This window comes from Myxocyprinus asiaticus, chromosome 44 (genome assembly GCF_019703515.2).
Source record: "Myxocyprinus asiaticus isolate MX2 ecotype Aquarium Trade chromosome 44, UBuf_Myxa_2, whole genome shotgun sequence".
Lineage (NCBI taxonomy): Eukaryota > Metazoa > Chordata > Actinopteri > Cypriniformes > Catostomidae > Myxocyprinus > Myxocyprinus asiaticus.
In genome coordinates this window covers 3,643,577-3,656,363 of record NC_059387.1, presented here as the reverse complement: position 1 = coordinate 3,656,363, position 12,787 = coordinate 3,643,577, and the positions used below count along the sequence as shown (strand labels likewise).

Below are 12,787 nucleotides of genomic sequence, written 5' to 3'. Positions count from 1 at the left end.
TATGAATCTACCAAGGAGGTCTATAATACCTGGAAAAATCTATCTAATAATATTTGCGATTTAAATGTTGTTTGCAATAAATTTCATTTTGTTGTCCCCATTGGCATATCCGACTATTTCTGGCTCTCAGTAAAGTATAGCCATTAAGAAACCCTGATCCGCGCAGCATGATTGAATAGCTGAGGATGAGCCCTATCATATTAGCCTCTCATGAGCTGCCAATACTAATCAAATTGGCCCACAATTCAAATGTAACCAAATGAAATAATAACCCTACTCTCACTCAGCCACCGCACTAAAAGTGTCCTAATACTTTGTGATGTCATCAGTTGACGAAATGAATTGTTGCCCTCTACAGGTCATAAAATAAAGTTCTGTAGTTTTTGCCTGTAAAACATACTGGCACACTGTATCACATCATATACTGTAGTACATGGCACACCTTTTTGCAATCCCTCAAGATTGCCTAAAGAGGGAGTAAGACACCACATATCACTGTTACACAGTGCAGACTGCCTATACTGCATGAAAAGCTGTTTCAGTGTGTTAAATATTTATGTAGTAATATTGTGTATGTGGTGTGTATAAGGCTTTGATTACACTATTTCCAAAGTACTCTAAGCTGCATTAAAAAACAAATAAAATTCCCATCTTATAGTTATATGTAGGCCTGCAAAATTTCACAGAAAACACTTCATCACACAGCATGTGATAACTCTATGACAGCACTGTCATTCACACATTTGGAGAATGCAAGAACCAGAAAAGGAGAGAAAGATAGAAAGTGGACATGATCAAGGCCTTGAGACAGAAATATGCTTAGTTTTTGAACATTATGGTTATGCATATGCAAATCAATAATGTTTCCTTCTTGATTGTGTGTTTTGATGCTGTGACATTTGAGTGACATGTTGATGTGTGTGTGTTCATCAGGGAGACAGCGGAACAGACTGGAGCCAATGGATACCATCTTTGTCAAGCAGGTGAAGGAGGGAGGCCCCGCCCATGGAGCTGGACTCTGCACTGGTACTGTTCATGGCTATTCACACAGGACGTGTTCTTATATACAAAAACAGCAAGATGGAGCGCAATGGAATAAAAGACATTGGTTTCGATACATGTCTACTATAACACCAAGTTGTCGCTATTTTTCCATGATTAAGATATTATTTAATTACACTTTAACACATTGAAGCAAGCAAATATTGCAGTTGCTACTGTAAAAACTAATTATGCTTGAGATGCTTGGCCCAGTGTTTTAAAACTGATGTTGATACGCAATGCTGCACAACAAAATTTGGACTATTTTTAGATATGCTCATGATGTGAGATGCTGAAAAACCAGTGAGACAAAATGAAATGCCCATCAGACAACAAATTAAAGTCAACAAATGAAAAAAAATAGCGCAGACAGAATGCAAGAACGCATCAAAGTTGAAATGTGTAATTTCTGCTCCACTAGCATCACCTAGTCTCACGCAGCCAGACCTTCCATTAAAACAGCAAGGTCTGGATCGTATAGCAGCGTATATTGGCCAAGAACTGCCTAATTAGACAGGAAAAAACGCTCTGCTCGTGGATCTCCACATTACTCTCTGCAAAGTGCCAGAAACAAAACTCTGAAAAAGATCTGATGTCACTAACCTGACATACCTGGGAAATCTGGTGATTTTTTCCCTTAAAAGCACGGAGAACCTTGTGAACACAACTTTGTTTCCACAGACTTATGAAAAGTCCTGTGTGCATCTGCTTGCGGAAGTTCCATCAAACCAGCCAATTAGATTAGCACTGATTAACTTCAGAAAGCATTTTCCAGTTTTGTGTGCTATGTGCATCAAACATTAGAGCACAGACTTTGGTGGGTCCATTGGCTAAAATGGACTAAAATCACCAAACGGGATTGCACAAATAAACATTGTTTTCAAACAGCTTTCCTACGTGCTTTCCACATCTGCCAATGATCGAAGAAACAAATAGCCTCGCCTCAAAGTCATGCCATTGGTTGAGTCAGTATTGATCACTCAGGCGGTCGGGAAGCTCATACAATCAGAGGAATATTTATAGTGCCATGGAGTCACAGTATTTACAGTTTTCAATCAAATCAACCTACGAAAGACTAGCAATGGGTGAAAGGTGCCATACGTTGTTCCTGGCAGTCTACTCAGCCTTACAGGCTCCATAGGGTTAGGATTAGGGTGGGGGCAGGGTTAGGGCATCTACTGCCTGCCAGGAATAAACTGAGGCAGTGAGGCACCTTTGTACAATGGGCCGAAAGACTTATAGTTGTCTCCATATTAAGGTGGGATAGGAAAAAGTATTTTAACATTGAAAAAAGTCTCTGTGCTCACTGAGACAGGATAGCAATCACTGCTAAACAGCTGGAGATGAAGCAGGCAAGAGCTCAAACCTCCAGCCAACATCCAAAATTAATTTGTAGTACTTCTTTTAAGCAGCTGAAGTGTTATGTAAGTGTGATCAGCCTGGACTGAAAGACACATTGAGAAGTTATTATAACTTCCTTGTTCTCCATGGAAAGGTGTTTGGGAGGGTCTGGTACACATGTTCCCACAATTATCCACAACCTCTCGCAGCTGACCCTATCTAACTGTCTTCCTGAAAACCTTAAGCACAAATCATTCCGCGTATCTGAACAAACATAATTACTCCATGGTTCTGAGTCCCTGTCCAATTCTTTAAAGGAATAATTCACGCAAAAAATTTTAATTCTGTCATCATGTACTTATCCTCATGTCGTTCCAAACCTGTATGATTTTTTTTTTTCTAAAACACAAAAGGTGAATTTCTGCAGTATACGTATACTGGCCATCCATTTCTATATAATGAAAGTGAATCAGAACTGGGGCTGTCGAGCTCCAAAAAGTGTCATAAAAGAATCGTAAATGAGGTCCAAACAACTTGTGCCCTGTATTCCATGTTTCTGGAGTCATATGATAGCGTTGTGTTAGGGAAAAGACCTGATCACCATATTGAGCAAATCATGTAGACTGTTTTGTGAACTGGATCAAATTATTTGCCGAACCGATCTGACAAGTCTTTGTATTCTAAAAAAATTTCTGACACATTTTCTGAAAGATTTGATGTTGTCATAACTGAACTACAGCATCTGCTCCTCTTCCTGTTTCTTCTGCCTCAGGGGATCGCATCGTAAAAGTCAACGGAGAAAGCATCATCGGAAAGACGTATTCCCAAGTAATCGCCCTGATCCAGAACAGGTAATGTTACTTGCACTGTTAGTTTCAGCCCCTGAGGGCAGCCCTAGCCTCATGGTTTGTACCCTTCAACCAAAATTAGATTTTAATGGTATGTGCTACTTAAAATGGGATCATATCCTACTTTCTACCTCATGGACTAGAGACTATTTATCTTGTTTCATCTATCCCTGAAGTGTTCTAGATATACACTGATCAACCACAACATTAAAACCACCTGCCTAATATTGTGTAGGTCCCCCTCGTGCCACCAAAACAGTGCCAACCCGCATCTCAGAATAGCATTCTGAGATGATATTCTTCTAACCACAATTGTACAGAGCGGTTATCTGAGTTACCGTAGACTTTGTCAGTTCTAACCATTCTCTGTTGACCTCTCTCATCAACAAAGCATTTCCATCCGCAGAACTGCCGCTCATTGGACGTTTTTGGCACCATTCGGAGTAAATTCTAGAGACTGTTGTGTTTGAAAATCCCAGGAGATCAGCAGTTACAGAAATACTCAAACCAGCCCATCTGGCACCAACACTCATGCCACGCTCCAAATCACTGAGATCAAATTTTTTTCCCCATTCTGATGATTGATGTGAACATTAACTGAAGGTCCTGACCTGTATCTGCATGATTTTATGCACTGCTGCCACACGAGATTAGATAATCGCTTGAATGATTGTTGGTGCCAGACGGGCTGGTTTGAGTATTTCTGTAACTGCTGATCTCCTGGGATTTTCACACACAACAGTCTCTAGAATTTACTCCGAATGGTGCCAAAATCAAAAAACATCCAGTGAGGAGCAGTTCTGTGGATGGAAATGTCTTGTTGATGAGAGAGGTCAACAGAGTATGGCCAGACTGGTTTGAACTGACAGAGTCTACGGTAACTCAGATAACCACTCTGTACAATTGTGGTGAGAAGAATATAATCTCAGAATGCTATTCTGAGATGCGGGTTGGCGCTGTTTTGGTGGCACAAGGGGGACCTACACAATATTATGCAGGTGGTTTTAATGTTGCGGCTCATCGGTGTATGTCCTTGAGGAAGATTAATGGCTATATGCTTTATTGTGCAATTTTATTTGGAATTGACAAGTAACAATGCTTCCTTTGCTTAAATTGAAAATATTCACCAGATATGCACTGTATTTGAAGAACACTTTACAGTCGGGACTTTGAGATTTGACAAATTAGAAAATAATTTTAAAGTTAATACGTATTCAACTAAACAAAGTTTTCATATTTAGTTTGACCTTTTCAAGATTTCTTTTTTTTTTTTTTTATCTTACAGTGTCACGACTCTGGAGCTCTGCGTTATGCCAAAAGATGAAGACATTTTACAGCTGGTAGATTTGATTTCTCATTGAGTTTACTTGTCACACAAAATGTTAGATTATAATTTCTAATGCTGCTAACAACACACATGATAGATTCATCTTCAGAATCATATTATTACAGGTGAAGTAGGTATGTTTTTCAATGTTAAAGTACTTTCCCAGCATTTATCCTAACTTGGATAAATATCTATAAGAAATGTGTTCTTTGATTGATTTCCCAGAAAAGTGTCAAAACTGTGGTTCTGTGGTGCTATCATTAAGTTTTTTATTTTTTTATTTTTTTTATCAATGATCAGTTTCAGTGGATTGATTTTATTAGCATCAGTGAGTAATTGTGAGCGTGTATATTGCAATAATACTGTTCCATGCTCTCAGGTCTCTAATGATGGCTGAGTGCCTCATTGACCTCAGTCCTCCCCCTTTACTACATCCATTTTTTTTAGGTCCCCACCTCTTTACAATTTCTCAACTTGTTTGCCTGTATTAATGTTTGATGGAACACCCATACAATTAAAGGAATATTCCGGGGTTAATACAAGTTAAGCTCAATCAACAGCATTTGTGGCATAATACTGATTACCACAAAAATGTATTACAATGTATGACATTGCCATGACAATGTCGTCAACAAATTCTTAAACTCTAAAGCAACTGTAAAAATGATGATTTAAACAGTGTTACAGCTCAAATAATACTTGATTTTTAACAAAAGAATTAATGTAATTGCTTTTATAAAATTATAAGATTCACATTTCTGCCTTATAACCCTCCAAAAATTGGCCCCATTCACGTCCATTGTAAGTGCCTCACTGTAACATTGATTTTGATGTTATGTTGATATTCTTAAAGATATGAAACAGTTAGAATTTTACAGATAGAGAATGGATAAACTGCATCAAACAGTGAAAATGGTACAACTCAAACAAAACTAATTCTGGGAAAGAGAGCAGAGCAGAGACGGCATCAGTCTGTGTGTATGATGCTCTTTCCGGCAGAGTTCAGTATGCAGTGGAGCAGAGAAGTGTGATGGCGCCTGTATGAGTGTATGGGCTTATTTTGACTCAGCTGTAATGAGGTTTTCCTCAGAACTCAGGCTGTAATGCCATTTCCATACCTGAGCACATTCCAGGCACAACTCCAGATCTCAGGCTGTTACATGCCTGTTTCACAAACTCTGATTCCACTGCTGGAGCCCTGAGGGCATTTCTGATGTTGTGACATTTATGAGTTCACCTAGTGCTGAGTTTAAAACTTAGGAATGACACTCATGCTTGTTATTTTAGCAAGCAGGAAGCAGTTCTATTTGCTGTATGGAACCAACATTTAAGACCTCATAAACAGGAAAGTTTAAACCCTTTGTCAGCCCTACTTTAATGTAGTGTATTTATGGCCATGCTAATGACCAACTAGCATTAGCAGTGGTGGACATGGTTGTTTCTTCAACTTCTGGCACTTTTAGCACTGTGGATTTAAAAAATAAAAAAAAAAAAAAAAAAAATCTTGTTACAAAATTTTTCACACTTTCAATACTTTTTGTATTTTGTCTACTAACAATGACACCACAACTGGGACAGTCATCATTTTTTAGAAAAAAATGATAAAAATAAATTTTCACGCAATAAATATTCAAATTGTTCATGTAAATTTCACTATTTGTTTAGATTATCATAATTTTAAGCATTATTATTATTATTTTTTTGAATGAATTTTCAAAGTTTATACAGTAAAATCTGTACATAAAGACATTTGAAAAGTACCAAAAATAAATGATGGAGACCTGGTTAAAATTTTCAATTTTAGTTATAATGAGACCTTCATAAAACATAAAGCAAAAAATCTATTCATTTTAATAAAAATCAACCCCTGGGACATAAAAGTGCCAGAAGTTGAAGAAACACCAATCATTGAAAGAGAAGGGGGTGTGCTGACAGATTATAGGTGGATGTAATGAGACAGCATGGTTGCATCCCAGATCACATAATATCCATTGTGTATTGAATAGGATTATTGCATCCAAAATCATAGTACACATTAACATAGTACATCATAGTATTTCAAAGGTGGCAGGTGGCATGCTATTTCCACTGGATTTTCAAACTGTGCATCTGGACATTTTTGGGGCTAATATTACCCACAATTTTGTGATCTCTATAGCAAAGAATGAATTTAACTAGATTCTAAGGTTACTTGCAAATGCAAACAGAATGCAACAAAGGAGTCAGTGGTATTAGAACAGAAATTTATGACATAGTTGTGTCCCAATATCAGCATATTGTCTTACTACTGTACATATTAAAAGTGTCTTACCACTACTTAAAAGTATATATTTTCCCATCACCAGCACTGTATATACCTTCAGTGCACAGCAGAAGTTTGTGAATTGGGAATACAGCCCATGAGTGCTTGTGGAAGCATTTGCAGCAGATATGTAATACTGTATATTCATGGACTTTAGGGAAGGGCACCAGGCATGTATGCAAAGCAGTCAGCTGATGTAATCCACAGCAGCGCCCTGTGTTTTGACTGCCAAACACTGCATCTGCAGAGTGACTCGAGTTAAAAAGAACATAAAAATAACAGAACAAGAAGAGCATACAGTAGAAGCCATCTGAAAAGAAACAGTCATCAGGTATTATGCAAATGGTTATTTTATGAAGGCAAGGAAATGACATGCAGAAGGACAGAGATGTGATGACAGAAGATGAAAGCTGCAGGATCGCTCCAGAAAAGGGCAGCAGTCACCCTCTACCCTGATCTCAATCGTTCCCTCCCCTACCTAGTTCATCTCTGGTGTTGGACTGGCAGCCCTCCAGCAGTCTCTCTCTCTGTCTCTCTCCCTGTGTGCTGCACTGTGTATTTATAGCTTGCTTTATCCTGAACTCAATGACAGCACCAGTGTATCTGAAAAAGGTTGATTGCTCCTGCTCTACCTGTAGAACTCTTGTCATCTTCTCTCACCAGTACTCTTTTTGACTTTCTTCTCTCCCTCTGTTTTTCCCTGCTGTCAATCTAACTAACATTCTGGCTGCAGTTCTCCAGGGACATCACTGCACTGGTAAGCTGGAGCTAAACCTGTCACCTGCTCCCTCTCTTACTGTTATGTTATTTTGTGTTGTGAGTGGTGTTCGGTCTTTGCATGGAAGTGGATGTGTATAACTTCTCCCTTTGTAGCTGTTACAAGCTGTTAGGCTGTTTGAAGTTAATGAAAAAAATACCAAATTGTATAGAAATGATATAGATTGAATAGAAATTACCAATATGAATTTTTCAATGACATATGCCAATACTGTTATCTAGAGAGCAGATGGCTGATAGAATGGCAGTAAAGTGTCTTATGAATATAATAACGGCAAATTATACACAAATTTGCTGGGATGAAAATAGTAATTATTTATTATTCTTTGACAAGGCTGATGGTAGATTTTCAAAACATAAAGTGGAGCTAACACTTCTGTTCATGAAGTGCTGTCTGACACAGATAATGGCCAATGCTGATCATCTCAAAATGGACAATTACTGTAATTGCAGATTAATCAGTGTGGTAGTTATATCAGTCTGAAGAACTACCCCTCTTAAGAATGATGTCCTTGTGTATTTGCTCAATTCTTTTTGTAGCCTTCTGAGTCATCTATATTTCCAGAGGAGGGGTGGAGTAGACAGAGATATAGAGAGTGAGAAAGGGAGGGACAGGTCTGTTAGCATGAGCAGAGGTGTGCTGCAGTAAGTACCTCAGGTGTAGAGCCTAAAGTCCAGCTGTCACGTTTACACTCTCATTTATGCCTTGGTTCTGTCCTATGCACATGGAACAGCTGGGATAGATAGTAACTGTGTTTGGAAAGTACTAAACGGGAGTGAATACCTTTGCAGAATTTAGCATTAAGACCGGATGTTGACAGAGTAAGATGATGGTAAAGCTGCCACTAGTGTCTGTAGATTGCTCGGTGAAAAGTTGCCCTCCACTTATTCTTTCCTCTTGTCTGGGCACAGCTCTCTCTCCTCAGCTAAAGGTAGGTAAGATGCTGATACCTAATCCCTCCTTGAGGTTAAAGGCAGTTGAGCCTGGCTACTTGACCTTTTCCCCTCTCACACTTTCGTTGAAATACTGTACATTTGTTGATTTTTGAACTTAAAGAAGTGGGGGGTCAATTGACAGACCAGATCCCTGTATGTTGTTAGTTAAAACACCCCTAGTAAATAGCTACAAGGTGGTAAAATGTTCCATTCATAAAGTGGTTGATAAGTCATTAGCCATGTTAATAAAGAATTTGTGTCATTGCGGTATCCATTCCTTTATTATAACTAACAAAATATCCCTTCCTTTCAGGCTTATTCTCAAGATGCATACCTCAAAGTAAACGAGGCATATTGTGGAAATGCCCAGAATATCCCTGAGCCGCCCCCAGTTTGTTACCCACGGATAGAGCCCAATGCATTGGCCATGGCAAAGGTGCTGGAGCCTTCACCTGCCGAGGCTACATGTGGAACTGGACAAGGGACAAACTGCTCCAAGCCTGACATAGTCGACTGTGTGGATATACCTATATCTGCCCCTACCCTAGTCCAAACCTCTCAGGTCCCCAAGACCCAAACTGTTGTGCATGTATTTAACAAGAGTGTGAGGACAATGGTAGCATCACCTGAATCTACAGATCAAACTTCACACATGGCCTGGGCTGGTCCTAGCCACAGGACGGAAGAGAACAGGTACGTAGCTTCCACAGAGCCAGATCTTAACAGGTCCAGAACCAATGTCACTTCATCTCCAACTGGGGCAGCACAATCACACATACCCAATAGAACTGCAGAGTCCACTGGGTTCTCTAGCAGTATCCCTAGAACTGCACTGACTGGAGTGGACACAACCCCTAAAAATTTCCAAAGACATACCCTAAACTTAACAGCAGAAACCTTTCCATCAGCCACCTCTCCAACCCCTGACACACCTTCCCCTCCAGCAGCCACACCTTCTGCCTGCTCCCCCCACCAGAACATTGACTGGAGAAACTACACCACCTACAAGGAGTACATAGAGAACAAACGGCTCTACATGTATGGCTGCCGGACCATTCAAGAACGTCTGGACAATCTGCGAGCCACAACCCCATCCAGTACAAGAGAATACAGCAAGCCAAAAAGCGCTTCTACAACAGCTACACCCTCACAAGGCTTTACTGGATCACAGCTGAGACAGAGGAGTGCCTCACATGATTGGAGTTGTCTTGGATCTAGCATGCTCCCTCTGCGTAGTGCCTCTCAGGAGAGGCTTGGTGGTGCTGAACGGGCTGCTCCAGCATGGAATTGGCCTCGCAGTGCTTCCCAGGATGCCCTCCCGTTGGCACCCACAGGTATTCCAAAACTCAGAGCGCATTCTTGCGACTACCTGGGTAGACAGAATGACGGTGCAGCATCCATGTTGGACAGGCAGGCATGCTGCAGAACTGAGACAGAAGAGAGGTTACTTGTGCATAGAGGGTACGAGGCAAGAGTTAGTAGGCAGTCTTCTTTACGCATGGTGCCACAGTCTTACAGAACACAGGGGATATTTAGCCCAGACAGGCAAGAGGGCAGCTACACAGGGTTGCCTATCACGCCTCTTTTCACTAGAGGTACGGATTCTGTCACCTCCAAAGCTGAAAGCCTGTGTAAAACCACTACTCCTTCCATAAACAGGCCCTCACAGCTACCTGCAAATAATTATTTCTCAGACTCTTCAACTGCTGCTGCTTCTTATATAGCCTCTGCCCTGGCCTCAATACAAGGCCACATCAGTGGTAGCTCCAACACAGGCTCAATCAAAGACCAAAGAACACCTCTCACTACCAACCACCTGCCCCACAATGCAAAGCAGCCCAGAGGGCGGGCTGACAGTCTTCAGGAGGTAGCCCGTAGATGTCGCTCTTCATCCTGCTCTGCTGTCTCAAAATCACTTAGAACAAAGCAGGGTGGAACCAAGTCCATTTTGACCAGTAACGGCACAGTTCCTCAGCAACCCCAGTTAACAGAACTACAGCTCCAAGCCCATGAGAAGGAAGTGGAGGGTATAGAGGGTCCTGATGCCACTGTAGTTGTGGTTCGGAGGGAGAAGTCTGGATCTCAACCCATCCGACACCCCTCATACATTCTGGCAGTGAATGAGACAGAGCCACCTGCCAGTTCCAACACATGCTGGCTGCCCAAAGACGCCTGGCGTGAAATGAACATTATGAAACTAGGAGACAAGTGCAAGACCTACTTCTCCAGCAACCTTAATGACTCACTTGACTCCATCCCCTTTATTGGTAAGAGCCTTTTTCAACTATATGAAATAACCATGGATGTTGTTGCTATGACAACCACTATATGACCTGCAGGGGGATGAATTTTGATAGGTTAATAGATTGTGCAAAAAAAAATTTTAATATTGATTTTTGGTATGAACCTTGGTATGAAATTCCTTTGTCTAAAATCACTGATGCCACAACTTAGACTTTGACATACACTGCCGGTCAAAAGTTTTGAAACACTTGACTGAAATGTTTCTCATGATCTTAAAAATCTTTTGATCTGAAGGCGTATGCTTAAATGTTTGAAATTAGTATTGTAGACAAAAATATAATTGTGCCACCATATTAATCTATTTCATTATAAAACTTAAATTTAATAATAAAAAAAAAGTTTTTGAAATTGATGACTTGGAACAATAATAAAGAAAAGCAGCCAATAAGTGCCCAACATAGATGGGAACTCCTTCAATACTGTTAAAGTATAAAAAGCATCCCAGGGTGATACCCCAAGAAGTTGTTTGAGAAAATGCCAAGAGTACATGTCTGCAAATTCTAGGCAAAGGGTGACTGCTTTGAAGATGCTAAAATATAACACAGTTTTGATTTATTTTGAATTTTGTTTAGTCACAACATAATTCCCATAGTTCCATTTATGTTATTCCACAGTTTTGATGACTTTACTATTATTCTAAAAGTGAAAAAGAAATTATAATAAAGAATGAGTAAGTGTTTCAAAACTTTTGACCGATAGTGTATATGCAAAGGGGATTTGCAAATGTTTAAGTGCTATCAGTATTGGGAGCAATGTGAAATTGCATCTGTTTTGGTGCTTTGTTTGCTTTGTGTATCGTTTAATTAAAATGTAGCCTATGTGTTTACCAGAGTAGTTTTCAGAACACATGCTTCTGCTGGATCATTGTTCATCACATGAAACAGCCAATGAGAAAAAACAAAAAGACGTTGTCTTGATATTCACTGCTCTGCATTGCTCACAGTAAACTAAACATCTGAACTTTAAACTTAGATGTGCTACTTTTAACACAAGGCAGTCATTGTCTGCCCTATTGCAGTGCCAGTCTAGGGCAGGACTATATGAATTTGCTTTTTATTGCACACATAAATCATACAAAAGGCTACCCTGTTAATTCTTGATCCAGACTTTGCATAGATAGATCAAATGGTTTACAAATGTGGTGTACCTGAGGAAATAGTAATAACAGCAGGATTAACAGCTCAGCCAAATGTAAACAAAGTTGGTAGGGGGAAGTTATGTGTAATTTAAATGTGTGTATGTGCATGCATGCATGTGTGCATGTGTGTTTGTGTGTGTGAGAGAGAGAGTGGGGTATTAACCTGAATGTCTTTCTTGAGTTGTCTCAGAATGTTGGCTAATTTCTAGACATAACAGACTTTTGTTGAAGGTGATTTGTGTAATTTGTTTGTACGGCCAATGAAAGACGAAGTGTTCGGGAAACCTGTTTGAATTGTCATTATTTTTGAAATTCTGTTTGAATATGCTTGTGCCACAAAAATAAACACTTTGTGCTATGTGACACCAGCAAGAAAGTGTATAAGTTTTATATTCTACATACAATTCTGGTGTTTAAATTCTACTACGTGTTTACCAAGGCATTATGAATGGTTGTGCTTATTAAGTGGTACCAGCAACACATTTAATTATAGAATGTGTTATGGACGTTGATTTGTACACAAGCAGACAGTATTGTAGCTCATGAGTGTTAGTGGAGTGTATAGGTCAGCCCCTGGAGCATCTCCAAACTGCAATGTACACCAGTACAGTGATAGGACATGACATCATAGTCCACAGGGGCACAGATAATGTGACATACTGTCAGATTCCACCCAAGGCAATTGGACTGAGGAAGCCACTTCCACAGCCTTACTGATACGTTCACACTCCTTCAAGTTCATTCATAGATCAGAAACCCCATTCAAGCAATAG

The 12,787-nt window shown here is 39.9% G+C and overlaps 1 protein-coding gene across 7 annotated transcripts in view; it reads left to right on the top strand.

Moving 5' to 3' along the window:
• LOC127434231 (rho GTPase-activating protein 21-like) overlaps positions 1 to 12,787 on the top strand; it is a 196,415-nt gene that overhangs the window by 140,963 nt on the left and 42,665 nt on the right. For 5 of the 7 annotated variants that reach the window (XM_051686807.1, XM_051686808.1, XM_051686805.1 and 2 more), the window contains 5 exons: positions 934 to 1,026; positions 3,155 to 3,233; positions 4,516 to 4,570; positions 7,593 to 7,616; positions 8,886 to 10,839. In XM_051686807.1, coding sequence (XP_051542767.1) covers positions 934 to 1,026; positions 3,155 to 3,233; positions 4,516 to 4,570; positions 7,593 to 7,616; positions 8,886 to 10,839 — 2,205 coding nt within the window. The remainder of the gene's footprint in view (positions 1 to 933; positions 1,027 to 3,154; positions 3,234 to 4,515; positions 4,571 to 7,592; positions 7,617 to 8,885; positions 10,840 to 12,787) is intronic. The other 2 variants (XM_051686809.1, XM_051686806.1) reach the window with 1 other exon arrangement.